General features: G+C 37.6%; 1 protein-coding gene across 1 annotated transcript; it reads right to left on the bottom strand.

The window, feature by feature from the left end:
• Positions 1-6,977: 6,977 nt before the first annotated feature.
• On the bottom strand, positions 6,978-7,962 carry LOC108590578 (olfactory receptor 13C8). Its single transcript, XM_054239846.2, is given in 2 exon segments — positions 6,978-7,890; positions 7,893-7,962. Coding segments are annotated over 2 exon segments (957 nt in total). The 3' UTR covers positions 6,978-7,003.
• Between the last annotated feature and the right edge of the window lie 8,895 nt (positions 7,963-16,857).

Below are 16,857 nucleotides of genomic sequence, written 5' to 3'. Positions count from 1 at the left end.
ATTTTTTGAACTATATTTTTGACTTACTTTCTGTATATGTGTGTGCATTGAATTACTGTTTGGCATTACTTTTTTTTTTTAGCCTGAAGAACTTTCTTTAGTAATTTTTAAATTTAAATTTTAATTTATTTATTGCATTTTAGGTTTTGGGGTACATGTGCAGAATATGCAAGATAGTTACATAGGTACACACGTGGCAGTGTGATTTGCTGTCTTCCTCCCCTTCACCCACATCTGGCATTTCTCCCCATGCTATTCCTCCCCAGCTCCCCCCGCCTGCTGTCCCTCCCCTATTCCCCCCAATAGACCCTGGTGTGTAGTGCTCCCCTCCCTGTGTCCATGTGTTCTCATTGTTTATCACCTGCCTATGAGTGAGAATATGCGGTATTTCATTTTCCGTTCTTGTGTCAGTTTGCTGAGAATTATGTTCTCCAGATTCATCCATGTCCCTACAAACGACACAAACTCATCTTTTTTGATGGCTGCATAATATTCCATGGTATATATGTGTCACATTTTCACAGTCCAGTCTATCATTGATGGGCATTTGGATTGGTTCCAGGTCTTAGCTATTGTAAACAGTGCTGCAAAGAACATTCATGTGCCTGTGTCCTTATAGTAGAACGATTGATAGTCCTTTGGATATATACCCAGTAATGGGATTGCTGGGTCAAATGAAATTTCTATTTCTAGGTCCTTGAGGAATCGCTACACTGTCCTCCACAATGGTGGAACTAATTTACACTCCCACTAGCAGTGTAAAAGTGTTCCTATTTCTCCACATCCTCTCCAGCATCTGTTGTCTCCAGATTTTTTAATGATCGCCATTCTAACTGGCATAAGATGGTATCTCAATGTGGTTTTGATTTGCATCTCTCTGATGACCAGTGACGATGAGCATTTTTTCATATGTTTCTTGGCCTCATGTATGTCTTCTTTTGTAAAGTGTCTGTTCATATCCTTTGCCCATTTTTGAATGGGCTTGTTTGTTTGTTTCTTGTAAATCTGTTTGAGTTCTTTGTTTTTGCAGAAGCTGTGGAGTTTGATTAGGTCCCATTTGTCTATTTTGGCTTTTGCTGCCAATGCTTTTGGTGTTTTGGTCATGAAGTCCTTGCCTACTCCTGTGTCCTCAATGGTTTTGCCTAGATTTTCTTCTAGGGTTTTTATGGTGCCAGGTCTTATGTTTAGGTCTTTAATCCATCTGGAGTTAATTTTAGTGTTAGGTGTCAGGAAGGTATCCAGTTTCTGCTTTCTGCACATAGCTAGTCAGTTTTCTTAACACCATTTATTAAACAGGGAATCCTTTCCCCATTGCTTGTTTTTGTCAGGTTTATCAAAGATTGTATGGTTGTAGATATGTTGTGTTGTCTCCAATGCCTCTGTTCTCTTCCATTGGTCTATATTTCTGTTTTGGTACCCGTACCATGCTGTTTTGATTAATGTAGCCTTGTAGTATAGTTTGAAGTTCAGTAGTGTGATGCCTCCTGCTGTGCTGTTTTTGCTTAGAATTGACTTGGCTATGTGGGCTCTCTTTTGGTTCCATATGAAGTTTAAGGTAGTTTTTTCCCATTCTGCGAAGAAGGACATTGGTAGCTTGATGGGGATAGCGTTGAATCTGTAAATTACTTTGGGCGTTATGGCCATTTTCACGATATTGATTCTTCCTAACCATGAACATGGACTGTTTCTCCATCTGTTTGTGTCCTCTCTGATTTCTTTGAGCAGTGGTTTGTAGTTCTCCTTGAAGAGGTCCTTTACATTCCTTGTTAGTTGTGTTCCTAGGTATTCTATTCTCTTTGTAGCAATTGCGAATGGCAGTTCCTTCTTGATTTGGCTCTCTTTAAGTTTGTTATTGGTGTATAGGAATGCTTGTGATTTTTGCCCATTGATTTTATATCCTGAGACTTTGTCAAAGTTGCTTATCAGTTTCAGGAGATTTTGGGCTGAGATGATGGGGTCTTCTAGATATACAATCATGTCATCAGCAAATAGAGACAATTTGGCTTCCTCCTTTCCTATTTGAATACCCTTTATTTCTTTTTCTTGCCTGATTGCTCTGGCTAGTACTTCCTGTACTATATTGAATAGGAGTGGTGAGAGAGGGCATCCTTGTCTAGTGCCAGATTTCAAAGGGAATGCTTCCAGTTTTTTTCCATTCAGTATGATATTGGCTGTTGGTTGTCATAAATAGCTTTTATTATTTTGAGATACATTCCGTCAATACCGAGTTTATTGAGGGTTTTTAGCATAAAGGGCTGTTGAATTTTGTCAAAGGCCTCCTCTGCATCAATTGAGATAATCATGTGGTTTTTGTTTTTGGTTCTGTTTATGTGATGAATTATGTTTATAGACTTGCATATGTTAAACCAGCCTTGCATCCCCGGGATGAATTCTACTTGATCATGGCGGATAACCTTTTTGATGTGCTGTTGCAATTGGCTTGCCAGTGTTTTATTGAAGATTTTTGCGTCTATGTTCATCATGGATATTGGCCTGAAATTTTCTTTTCTTGTTGAATCTCTGCCAAGTTTTGGTATCAGAATGATTTTGGTCTCATAACATGATTTGGGAAGGATTCCCTCTTTTTGGATTATTTGGAATAGTTTCAGGAGGTATGGTAACAGTTCCTCTTTGTGTGTCTGGTAGAATTCAACTGTGAACACATCTGGACCCGGGATTTTTTTGTGTGATAAGCTCTTAATTGCTGCTTCAACTTCAGATCTTGTTATTAGTCTATTCATGGTTTCAACTTCTTCCTGGTTTAGGCTTGGGAGGATGCAAGTTTCCAGGAATTTATCCATTTCTTCCAGGTTTACTAGTTTATGTGTATAGAGTTGTTTGTAATATTCTCTGATGATGGTTTGACTTTCTGTGGAATCTGTGGTGATTTTCCCCTTTATCATTTTTTATTGCATCTATTTGCTTATTCTCTCTCTCTCTCTTTTTTAAATTAATCTTACTAGTGGTCTATTTTGTTGATCTTTTTGAAAAAGCAGCTCTTGCATTTATTGATTTTTTGAAAGGTTTTTTGTGTCTCTATCTCCTTCAGTTCTGCTCTGATCTTAGTTATTTCTTGTCTTCTGCTAGGTTTTGAGTTTTTTTTTTATCTTGCTCCTCTTGCTTTTTAAATTTTGATGATAGGTTGTCAATTTTGGATCTCTCCACTCTTCTCGTGTGGGCACTTATTGCTATATATTTTCCTCTAGATACTGCTTGAAATCTTTTCCAGAGATTCTGGTATTTCCAAAGATGTCTTTGTTTTTGTTGGTTTCAAAGAACCTCTTTATTTCTGCCTTTATTTCATTGTTTATGCAGTCAACATTCAAGAGCCAGTTGTTCAGTTTCCATGAAGCTGTGCAGTTCTGAGTTAGTTTCTGAATTCTGAGTTCTAACTTGATTGCACTGTTGTCTGAGAGACTGTTTGTTATAATTTCCATTCTTTTGCATTTGCTGAGGAGTGCTTTACTTCCAATTATGTGGTCAATTTTAGAGTAGGTATGATGTGGTGCTGAGAAGAATGTATATACTGTGGATTTGGGGTGGAGAGTTCTGTAAATGTCTATCAGGTTTGCTTGTTCCAGGTCTGAGTTCAGGTCCTGGATATCCTTGTTAATTTTCTGTCTGGTTGATCTGTCTAATATTGACAGTGGAGTATTAAAGTCTCCCACTATTATTGTGTGGGAGTCAAAGTGTCTTTGTTAGTCATTAAGAACTTGCCTTATGTATCTTGGTGTGCCTGTAATGGGTCTGTATATATTTAGGATCGTTAGCTCTTTTTGTTATATTGATCCTTTTACCATTATGTAATGTCCTTCTTTGTCTCTTTTGATCTTTGTTGCTTTAAAGTCTATTTTATCAGAGATGAGAATTGCAACTCCTGCTTTTTCTTTTTGCTCTCCATTTGCTTGGTAAATCTTTCTCCATCGCTTTATTTTGAGCCTTTGTGTATTCTTGCATGTGAGATGGGTTTCCTGGACACAGAATACTGATGGGTTTTGGCTTTTTATCCAATTTACCAGTCTGTGTCTTTTGATTGGTGCATTTAGTCCATTTACATTTAGGGTTAATATTGTTATGTGTGAATTTGATACGCCATTTTGATGCTAGCTGGCTGTTTTGCCCATTAGTTGATGCAGATTCTTCATTTTGTTGATGCTCTTCACCATTTGGTATGTTTTTGGAGTGGCTTGTACTGGTTGTTCCTTTCTATGTGTAGTGCCTCTTTCAGGAGCTCTTGTAAAGCAGGCCTGGTGGTGACAAAATCTCTGAGTATTTGCTTGTTCGCAAAGGATTTTATTTTTCCTCTCTTATGAAGCTCAGTTTGGCTGGATATGAAATTCTGGGTTGAAAGTTCTTTTCTTTAAGGATGTTGAATATTGGCCCCCACTCTCTTCTGGCCTGTAGGGTTTCTGCCGAGAGATCTGCTGTGAGTCTGATGGGCTTCCCTTTGTGACCTGACCTTTCTCTCTGGCTGCCCTTAGCATTTTCTCCTTCATTTCAACCCTGGTCAATCTGATGATTGTGCCTTGGGGTTGCTCTTCTTGTGGAATATCTTTGTGGTGTTCTCTATTTCCTGAACTTGAATATTTGCCTGCTTTGCTAGGTTGGGGAAGTTTTCCTGGATAATATCCTGAAGAGTATTTTTCAGCTTGGATTCATTCTCTTCGTCACATTCAGGTACACCTATCAAACGTAGATTCAATCTCTTCACATAGTCCCACATTTCTTGGAGACTTTGTTCATTCCTTTTAGCGCTTTTTTCTCTAATCTTGGCTTCTCGTTTTATTTCATTGAGTTGATCTTCATCCTCTGATATCCTTTATTCTTCTTGGTCAATTCGGCTGTTGAAACTTTTGCATGCTTCACGAAGTTCTCGTGTTGTGTTTTTCAGCTACATCAATTCAGTCATATTCCTCTCTAAGTTGTCCATTCTTGTTATCATTTCCTCAAATCTTTTTTCAAGTTTCTTAGTTTCTTTGCATTGAGTTAGAACATGTTCTTTTAGCTCACAGAAGTTTCTCATTACCCACCTTCTGAATTCTGATTCTGCCATTTCATCACACTCATTGTCCATCCAGCTTTCTTCCCTTGCTAATGAGGAGTTGTGATCCCTTGTAGGAGGAGAGGTGTTCTGGTTTTGGGTGTTTTCCTCCTTTTTGCACTGGTTTCTTCCCCTCTTTGTGGATTTATCCACCTGTCATCTGTGTAGTTGCTGATTTTCAGATTGGGCCTCTGAGTGGACGTCCAGGTTGTTGATGATGAAGTTATTTCTGTTTCTTAGTTTTCCTTCTAAAAGTCTGGCCCCTCTGCTGTAGGGTTGCTGAGGTCCACTCCAGGCTCTGCTTGCCTGGGGATCACCTGCAGCAGCTGCAGAACAGTAAGGGTTGGTACCAGTTTCTTCTTCTGCTATCTTTGTCCCACAATGATGCCCGCCAAATGTCAGTCTGATCAGTCTTTTGTGAGGTGACTCTGGATATACGGGGGTCGGAGAGTAGCTTGAGGAGACAGTCTTTTCTTTATAGGAGCTCAACTGTTGAGCTGTGAGCTCCGTTGTTCATTCAGAGCTGCTGGGCAGGTACATTTAAGTCTGCTGTAGCAGAACTCATAAACTGCCTTTTTTTTCCCCAGGTGCTCTGTCCTGGGGAGTTAGAGCTTTATTTATGAGTGTCTGTTGGCTGCTGCCTTTTTTTTTTTTTCAGGGCTGCCCTGCCCAGCAAGAAAGCAGCCTAGTCACTTTCTGCCTGCAGAGGATTTGCTGAGCTCTGCCCTGCTGTCTTTGGGCTTCCCTGTAGTCCTGTTTTTATGGGTGTGGTTAGAACTCCCTTGGCAATGGTGGCCCGCCTCTGTAATGGCGGACTCTCTCTGTTTTGGCGGATTGCCTTGGCAACAGCAAGCTGTCTCAGCAATGGTGGACTACCTTCTTAGGGGTGGAGTGCCTCAGTAATGGTGGATGCCCCTCCCCCACTGAGCTGCACCTGGGTTCAGGTGTGCTTGCCATGAAACTCTCAATCCTGAGCATTTCCAATTGCTGGTTTTTTTGTTTGTTTTTGTTAGGCTGGAACCCGCCGAGCCTGATCACCTGGCTCCCTGACTCAGAGCCTTTTTTTTTTTTAAGTTGAACGGTTGACTCTTTCCTAGGTGTTCCAGTCACCTGCTGAAAGGGCGAAGGGATCTGTGTGATTTCCCATGTGGCGACCCACTGCACTGGCTGAAACAACGGCACTGCCCGGGAATCTCCTGGCCAGTTTAAAAGGGCAACCAGACTGGTGTATTTTGTGTGGAGAGCCACTGTGCTGCGGTGCCGGCAAAACAGCCACACTGGCCAAAACAGCTGTGCTGGTGACCCGTAGGGCTCCTCCGCCTAGGAATCTCCTGGTCTATGGGCAATAAAGATTCATCTGGAAACGCAGCGTCCACTCACCCTCTGTGCTTTCACTGGGAGCTGCAATCCTGAGCTGCTCCTAAAGGGGCCATGTTGGATCTTCTGATAATATGTTTTAGCATCAGGAGCATGTTTTATTTCTATAGTTGTATATTTTTAAACAAAAATCTAATAGTAAAAATAGCAACCAAAAAAATTTTTTTTTTTTTTTTGAGACAAAGTATTTCCATGTCACCCTGGCTGGAGTGCAGTGGCGCAATCTTGGCTCACTGCAACCTCCACCTCCTGGGCTCAAGTGACTCTCCTGCCTCAGCCTCCCAAGTAGCTGGGACTACAGGCCCATGCCACCACAACTGTCTAATTTTTGTATTTTAGTAGAGACAGGGTTTTGCCATGTTGGCCAGGTTGGTCTCAAACTTTTGACCTCAAGTGATCGGCTTGCGTTGGCCTCCCAAAGTGCTGTGATTACAGGTATAAGCCACTGTGCCTGGCCCAAAAATATTTCTATCATATGGTTTTGAATGCCACATGACAAATTTGTTTTCACATGGTAATTTTATTGTTTTGACTTTTATGTCTGCAGCAGCTTTGAATATTAAGTCATGTAGTAGAAATCAGTATTCATTTTCCATCAGAAAAGTTTTCCCTACACAGTATGTTCTTGACAGCAGCCTTTACATCCTTGTTTTGCAGACTACAGATGAGAGGATTGATCATGGGAGTCATCACTCCATAGAAAAGGGAGATGAGGGCCTCAATGATGTCTTCATTATCTGAATCAATAGAAGCTTAAGACTCAGGCTTTGCATACATGAAGAAGATGTTTCCATAGAATATAATCACCACTGTCAGGTAGGCTGAGCAGGTGGAGAAGGCCTTATGTTTTCCTTCAGTGTAAGGAATCCTGAGAATAGTGGCAACAATAAATATGTAAGAGGTAGAAATAACTAACAATGGTATAACTAGGACAGTCAGATTCAACCCTGTCATACTAATCACATTGACTGAAATATCAGCACAGGCCAGTTTCAAGATAGCCAGAATTTCACAGACAAAATGGTTAATGACATTATTAGCACAGAATGGTAACTGCATTGCAAGAGCTGTCTGCACTACTGAGTCAACAATCCCAGTGATCCAGGACCCAGCTGCCATGGCCACATAGGCACCCTTGCTCATGATGACAGGGTATCTCAGTGGGTAGCAGATGGCCACATAGTAGTCAAGTGCCATCATGCCTAAGAGCATGCACTTTGTGGCCCCCATGGCAAAGGAAATAAACATTTGCACTATACATCCAGAAAAAGAAACCCTTTTCTTTGCTGCCAGAAAGCTGGCAAGAATTAGTGGGACAGAGGAACTTGTGTAGCAAATGTCAAGGAAGGAAAGATTACAGAGGAAGAAATACATGGGAGTGTGCAGGTGTGAATCATAGATGATAACTGAGATAAGGACTCCATTTCCAAGCAGGATCATCAGGTACATCCACAAAATTAGAATGAAGAAAACTGGAGCTTTGGGTGGGCAGAAGGCCCTACCAAGACAAATTCTGTCAAAGTGGAATCATTGGTCCTTTCCATATTACATATGCTGTTCTCCAGCAGGACTCTGTGAATGATAGAACAGAAATATGTTAATACAGTGTCTGTGAGAGCTACGTCTTTTAAGAATCATATTCTGTATTATTGCAGTTCTATATTTGGATGCAACAATATAACTTTGGGGGAATTTTCTTACTATGAAACCCAGGCCACTAGAGTGGGAATCTTAGTCTGACTTTCTCATAGTTAAGAGAGAACACATGTAAGATCTTTTGATCCCAATCCACTTTATTGCTATTTTCCACAAGTTCTGCCTCTTAACTTATTGACTGCAAATCAGTGTCCTACAGTCTGTACAGTCTGATTCAGCAGACAGATGTTCTTTCAGAATATTTGAAAACATTGGACCTGTTTCTGTCATGGAGCTTAGTTATATTAATAACTGACCGGTTGGATCCAACACATATCTCTCCATTCTACCAGACTACTCTCCTCACTCTTCTCCCATGTCACTGGAGGTGAATATAAGTTATCAGTTAACATGTTATTCTCATGTTATTCTCAGTTGTTGGTTTCAGCTGTTTATGTTACCTGGCAGGATCTTATATGCATTTGGAATCTTGACCCATGGCTTCAAGGCCAACTTATCCATTAGTCACAGTACGCCCACCATATTGTGAGAAATCTAAGAAAATATTTTGATTTCTTTTAAAATATGAAGAAAAAAATAAACTTTAAAGTTTTAACATATACTGTATTTGTTTTTATAACAATGCAGAAGTAAAATATGACTTTTAAATATTTATGCAAAATAATGGCCCACAATGCAAAAAAAAGTGGCTAGGGCCTATCAGAATCATAATGTCGCCCTTTGTGGCTGAGTATCAAACTCAGTCTGGTCTACTGGTGGTATAGTATGGCTATGTATTTGCATGTAACCTCTTTGAGAAGAGTAACCTCTTTAAGAAAAGGAACACACCTTCATTCTCCTTCAACATCCTTTTTCAGTATAATGAGGAAGTATTCATTCAAAGAAATGTTTTTGTAAAAAAAATGAATAAATTTAAAATATTTACAAAACCAATCTTATCACTGGCTTTGATTAAAAGATGTAATGGTATTTATTGTAGGCTGTACCTAATTTATTTTCACTCATGCAACAACTAAAGACAAAATTGTGATAATAGTGCTTTTATTCAAAATATATACCTTGTACTAAACCAAAGATGTCTAACCATTAATTACTGAAAAATAAAATTTAAGGTCAGGCATGGTGACTCACGCCTGTAATCTCAGCACTTTGGGAGGCCAAGGTGGGCAGATCACGAGGTCAGGAGTTTGAGACCAGCCTGACCAAACTCTGACTTGAGTGAAACCTTGACTCTACTAAAAATACAAAACTCAGCTGGGCATGGTGGTGTGTACCTATAATTCCAGCTACTCAGGAGGCAGAAGCAAGAGAATTGCTTGAACCTGGGAAGCAGAGGTTGCAGTGAGCCAAGATCGGGCCACTGCACTCCAGCTGGGGTGACAGAGCAAGACTCTGTCTCAAAAAAAAAAAAAAAAAAAACCTTATACAAAAGTGTAATATATAAAACAAAAAGTAAAGTTTCTCCAGTTGAAGTACACTGGTGTACAGGGGAGAAGAAAACACCATTCTTTAGTTATTTATTCACTTTTACTCCTTCAGTTAAATTTAAAAGGATTCCAGGGAGCATAGTTTCAAAACCATCAATACAATACATAAAACATAATATGAGTAATCTACATTTTAATCCTTTTATCAACAACAACAATAATAAAATAGTAATTTATGTATTGATTATGCCAGATACATTTCTAAATTTTCTTATTCATAACAACCCAAGGAAGTGGGATGATTGTTGTAGGAAATAAGAATTATCCTTTCTTAAACATTTGGTAAACATCATCAGTAAATTATGGTATGAATAGACTTAAGGAAAACAGTAGTAATTATTTCAAAAGATGCACAAAACACATTTAGTAAAGTTCAATTCGTAATTTCTATAGAAACTATCTGAAATCCTAAAGCAGAAGGTAACTTTTTGAACTTCAAAGAAAACTATATACCAAAAAATCCATATTAACTTACTATTCACTAAAACTTAATGGAGACAGTTTATACATTCTTTTTTCCCCCCTTTTTTCTTTCTTTCTTTTTTTTTTTTTTGAGACAAAGTCTCAAACTGTTGCCTGGGCTGGAGTGCAGTGGTGTGATCTTGGCTCACTGCAACCTCTCTCTCCCAGATTCAGCGATTCTTCTTGCCTCAGCCTCCCAAGTAGCTGGGATTACAGGTACCCGCCACCCTGCCTGGCTAATTTTTTTGTATTTTTAGTAAAGATGGGGTTTCATTATGTTGACCAGGCTGGTCTCAAACTCCTGACCTTGTGATCCAGCCACCTCAACCTCCCAAAGTTCTGGGATTACAGGCATGAACCACCATGCCTGGCCAGTTTATACATTCTTATTAAGATCTAGAATAAGATAATGATGCCACTCTTGCAGTTACTCTTTAATATAAAATTGGTAGTCTTGGTTAAAATCATAAGACAAGAAAATGATTCAAGTATAGATTTAAAAAGACAAAAATGTATAAGACTACATAAGAAAAATGAGTAGGACTTCTGGATACAAGCTTAACAGAAAAATCAACAGCTTTCTCTATATAAATAGCAAATGATAGATTAATAGAAGCAAATCTAACAAAAATAAATATCTAAGTTTATCTCAACAAGGCAAACATAAAAACTTTACAGAAGTTCTTTAAAAATTATAAAGAAGCACATAGTAGAATGTGAGTAATTGAAAAGGTATAGCATGTTAGTAGATAGGATAAAAATATAAGAATGCTGTCATTTTCCTCTCAAATTAGTCTATATATTCAGTTGAATCCATTTAAAATTCAGCTGTATATTTTTAGGGATATGAATACATATTCTAAAATTTACATAAAAGAATAAAAGTATGCAACTGCACAGTAAGTTTTAAAAAAGAAAAATACGAGGGAGCATTCTGTCCCAAACAGAAAAAGAAACACAGTTTTAATAGAAGGGACTATCATAGATGTATAAAAAAAAAGAAAGAAAAAGAAAAAGAGAAATCCACTTCTGATGCCACAAAAGCAACACAAAATGTATTAAGTGAATAAAAAATTGAGGTACTTACAAAATAAAAAAAAGGATAGTTAGACCAAACATTTTTAAAAATTAAATTTTTAATCTGTGTAAAGAAAAAAGTCAGTTACAGAGTAGATGGTCAGCAATGGAGGAGAACAAAAGGTAGTTCCCAAGGTCAGGGGAAGGCAGGGCTCACCCAAGGAATTTTTTTTTTTTTAGGAAAATTTTCTTTTTTCTTTTTAATTTATTGTACTTTTAAGTTCTAGGGTGCGTGTGCAGATCGTGCAGGTTTGTTACATAGGTACACACGTGCCATGGTGGTGGTTTGCTGCATCCATCGCCCCATCATCTACATTAGGTATTTCTCCTATTGCTATCCCTCCTCTATTCCCCAACCCCCTGCTATTCTTCCCCTAACTCCCAGCCCCCAGGCCCAGTGCGTAATGTTCCCCTCCCTGTGTCTATGTGTTCTCATTGTTCAATACCCACTTACTTATGAGTGAGAACATGCAGTGTTTGGTTTTCTGTTCTTGTGTCATTTTGCTGAGAATGATGGTTTCCAGTTTCATCCATGTCCCTGCAAAGGACATTTACTCATCTTTTTTTGTGGCTGCATAGTATTCCATGGTGTATATGTGCCACATTTTCTTTATCCTATCTATCATTGATGGGCATTTGGGTTGATTCCAAGTCTTTGCTATTGTGAACAATGCTGCATAAACATACATGTGCATGTGTCTTTATAATAGAATGATTTATAATCCTTTGGATATATACCCAGCAATGGGATTGCTGGGTCAAATGGTATTTCTATTTCTAAATTTTTGAGAAATCACTACACTATCTTCCACAATGGTTGAATTAATTTACACTCCCACCGACAGTGTAAAAGCATTCCTATTTCTCCACATCCTCTCCAGCATCTGCTGTCTCCTGATTTTTTGATGATCGCCATTCTAACTGCTGTGATAACCTAAGGAATTTAAGTCTTGTGGTCTCACTAAAAAGGTTATGCTTAGTGTGGAGAAAAGTGAACCTGGCATTTATATTAGCCTGATGCCAAAAAATATGCCATTCACATAAGTAATCCTCTTGATTTGACTGTGAGTTCTCTTCTGGTAACAAGCCCTCATTCAGGTAACTTGCATATAAAGAACTAATGAGCAAAGAAATTTGGTGGCTGCTCCCTATAGGCCTTTGTTTCTCATTGTAAAGCTCTGTGCTCTACTTTCCAGTCATATCTGTGAGCTCATGTGAATATACACCTGTGAATGAGATCCAGTCTCTTCTTATTTGCCAAATCAATTTTAAGTCTGTGGGACTAAGGGAAAGAATGTGGACCTTGGTAAAAATCACCGCAGCATTGCTATGTGGTGAGGTAGGAAATCAGTCACCTTTCCCCAGAGAAGTCTCTGAATCACTGCACATTTTATTCAAACACCCAGATTAAGTACAGACTCACTTCGAAGAAGGAGAAATAATCTGAGAGAGTGTTAGCACAAGATTTCATCACATTAATTGAATTTGGTCCTGATGAGCTGAGCAGAAAAAGTCTGAAGTAATAGACTGAGGCTAAAAGGCATCAGTGGGGCTTCTATAGAAGAAAACAATTACGGGGGATAGTAGGGGGGGAAAAAAAGAGCTGGTTTGCCAATTTGTGACGAATATTAAATGTAGAGTTAAGTAATTATAATTTATTATCTAGGCAACTGGGAGCCATCGGAGTTTTGATCAGGGGATATTAAAGCTGAAAACACACACAAACACACAAGATTGTTGTAGGAATATTCTTCAGGGTAATGTACTTTTCTCCCCAACATTTGCCTGTGACCTGGGTTTGTAGTTCTGTAACTGTTTTGGGGAGCAATTGCTGGCACCTTCTTTGGCTTATAGAGAATCTGACTCAAAATTAATCTTCTTTGGAAATGAACACATAGTAGGTCATTTTAGGCCAAATTGATAATAAAACATTTAAATAATTTATTTTCCAAAAAGAGACAATCCTGGTTCCTCTGAGTTCTCAGCTGAGTTAGTTTTAGAATATCAGTGGGAACTAAAGTGTTTGTAGTCTGTTTGAGGGAAAGGCCAAAGTTTTGTTGGGTCTTTCCCAGCTGAGTCTTAACTGATTGCTTTAGCTATTAAACTAACGAAACTCTTTACGCTAACTGCCCCATTCTGCCTGGGTTTTCCAGTTTCTTTTACTTCTGACTGTGAAAGTGACTTCGTTAAAACCCAGAGAGAAAGAAAACATCTGAGTTAGTAAGTTAAAGAACTAGGATGTTATAAGAACCAAACCCTTCTGCTATTCATGCCCCAACGCCCTTTTTTAAGAAAGCTTTTGTCTTTCCCATCTACCCCACCTACCCCACAATTTTTCTTCTAGAAGTAGTAAGTTCATTAAGGCATTGCTCATTATGTGAAAAAGTACACATTCCTTTTGTCTTTAGTTTTCCTATAGAGGCCCCAGGGTGTATTGAACATTATTAGCAATAGCAGTCAAATGCACATGAACTGTAAAGAATCTTGGCTGCTCTTCTTATGAGCTTTGTAGCCTCATACTGCATTTCTAGCGTCTCTCAGCTCAGTACCATAAACTTGGCATATATGATAAGAGTTAAACTGAGATCAAGCTAACGAGCCTCTGTTAGCCCCACTACATAAGTTTATGGTAGAGAGTAGGAACTTGAAACACATTTGATTCTTCTTTGGGTCATAATTAGTTACAATTAAAAGCATATGTGAACAAAAGCTACATTCTTAGGCAAAGAATAAAGGATAAATAGGCATTGGTTGCAGTAATTCTGGTCCAAGGAGCTTTCAGAAAAGGTTAGTGGAAGAGGTAATTTACATTGATTCATATTTACAGAAAATTATATGCAATTTGAATTATATTCATATGAGTTAAAAAATGTATTTTTTATCTTACATAATTTGAACCCAACAATTATTTTGAATATAAACGCACAGGTAATATGATGTCTCAGCTATTTTAAAAATACTTTCAAACATAGTGGGCACAGCAGCTGCCAAAAATGATCAGATTATAGTATTGCAGTTCTACACATTTGGAACAGAGAATTAATTATATTTTAGAGGATTACAGGTCCAATAATAGTGTTCAAATTGCTTGGCTCTTGAAGAAAATGGGAGGGAATACATCTGTCTTGCAATGATGTTTCTACGTTAGAGCACCAGACAGAGGAATTTAATGTTCTCATTCTGTCTTCTGGGGGGAAAGGAGAGAAGAGGCAGAATAAACGTTTCTAAAGAGGCAGGTGTCATTGGAAAAGAACATTGAACTTCATTTTAGAGTGTCTAGATTTGAAAGTCACAGACTTGGAAACTCCTTTTTTCTCTTCTTTAAATGCGACCAATTCATACCTAAGGGTTTTGTTATGATTATTACCCAAACAATGATCTAGCACATAATGCAAATCTCTGTAACGCTAAATGATGAAAATGCTATAGATGAAAAATTAGTTATGTTCAGTTAATGCATATAAAATTGATATCTATCATAGGAAAACAATATTGACAAAACAAGAAGATGGAATACGCCATCATTTATGTACCTCTGAGCCTGAGGAATGGTTTCCTTTCCTTACCAGTCTACTTTCTTAACAGCTATTTTACTTGACCACCTCAAAAATGTTTTCCATTTTGTGTAATAATTTTCAGAATAAAGTGAGGGGACATAAGTGAGAATTAGATAGCAAGCAGCATGCTATAATTATTTTAGGTTTCCACTTACCTGTACTTTATTCCTCAGGTAAACTGATAAATGAAGCTATCTAAAATTCTGAAACTCAGGTGTAGAGTTTCTATTTCAATCTTGGAAAAAAAAAAAAAGGATATAGGCCCATAGGTTCTAGGGGCTTTTGTGGTGACTTAAGGGTTTTACTACATTTTGAGCACCAGAAACATCCTCTAAATGACCAGCCATTACAACAACAAGGCAATTTAAATTCTTTTCGGGATGACCCAGGGCAGGGTCCAATATTTACAACAAATTAAAGGTAGGAAGGTAAACATGAAGCATTAAAAACTTTCTGAAACTCCAAGGATGTCATCAGACCCAATTATACAATATAATTGGTATGTTCTTGTTCTAGTGCAATTCAAATAGTAAATACATTGCTGTCTACATTATCACAATATGTGAAGATTTTGAGACCCCAAGAAACAGAAAATGTCTTTAATAATATTGTTTTTTATTTTTAGATTTTATCTGAAAACTTTCCGTAATTGAACACATAAATCACCCTCATTTGCATGGTGCTTTCTAATGTCTGATGGAGTTCTTAGAATACTAGCATGAGTTAATACAATTATTTCTGTTATACAGATATAAGTGTATATTTTATTATAGGTGTTATACAGATGTAAGGATATATTTTATTATAGGAATAGATAGGAAATTCAAATGTACTGCTGAAGGTTGTCCAGCTAGCATATAAGAGAATAAAAAATATCTTAAATCTACCATTTATGACTCCAGCTCCTGTAATCAAATGTGTGACACTGCCCCATCTCTCACCCTTAAGAGACCAGAATGAACTCTTAGACTATTGAATCTACATTGTGCATTGAGTACAGAAAAGCTAGGTTAGAAATATGTAAAAAATTTAAGCTGAAAATTAAATATCATTTAAAATTTTTAAATGAGCTTTACTTTTTCTCTAGATTCATGTCACAATTGAAGCATGTGGAACAGAATGTAACTTCTGATAAAAAACAATTCATCTTTGATTTTATTAATTTTTTAAATTTTATTTTACTTTTTAGTGATATATACTATTTGTATATATTTATGAGGTATATTATTTGCATAGAATGTGCAATGACAGATTATTTAAGATGTCCATCACCTTGAACAATTAGTATTTCTATGTGTTGGGAATATTTTAAGTCCTCTCTTTTAGCTGTTTTGAAATATATAATATTGTTGTTAACTATAGTCATCCTACTCTGCTATTGAACATTAGAACTTATTCCTTCTATTTAACTATGTATTTGTACCCATTAACCAAACTCTCTTTAACACTGTTCCCCCAACCCCAATCACCCTTCCCAACTTCTGGTAACTATCATTCTATTCTTTTTCCTCCGAAATTCTCTGTGACATTCTTCTTTTAATTTTTTGAATTAAATAGGTTTTTTGGGAACAGGAGGTATTTGGTTACATGAATAAGTTCTTTAGTGGTGATTTCTGAGATTTTAGTGCACCCATCACCTAAGCAGTTTATGGTATACCCAATGCATAGTCCTTTATCTTTCACCCCTCTCCCACCCTGTTCCTGAGTCCTCAAAGTCCATTGTGTCATTTTTATGCCTTTGTATCCTCATAGCTTAGCTCCCACTTATAGACGAGAACTTACAATGTGTAGTTTTCCATTCCTGAGTTATTTCACTTAGATTAATCCTCTCTAGGATTTAAGATAATTTAAGAATAGATAATTTAAGAATAGAATTATTCTATTACCAGAAGTTGGGAAGGGTGATTGGGGTTGGTGAAATAGAATGATAAGTGAAATAGAATGATAATCTAAGAACAGAATGATAGTTACCAGAAGTTGGGAAGGGTGATTGGGGTTGGGGGAGCAGTGTTAAAGAGAGGTTGGCTAATGGGTACAAATACATAGTTAAATAGAAAGAATTCCATTCAGGTCACTGTGAATGCCTTATTTTGTTCCTTTTTATGGTTGAGTAGTATTCTATGATATATGTATACACTACAGTTTCTTTATCCACTTGTTGATTGAAGGGCATTTGTTCTGGTTCCATACTTTTTAATTG

The sequence above is a fragment of the Callithrix jacchus genome, chromosome 1, assembly GCF_049354715.1.
Source record: "Callithrix jacchus isolate 240 chromosome 1, calJac240_pri, whole genome shotgun sequence".
Classification (NCBI taxonomy): domain Eukaryota; kingdom Metazoa; phylum Chordata; class Mammalia; order Primates; family Cebidae; genus Callithrix; species Callithrix jacchus.
Note: the sequence above shows the minus strand (reverse complement) of the source record. Positions and strands in the feature narration are given on the sequence as shown.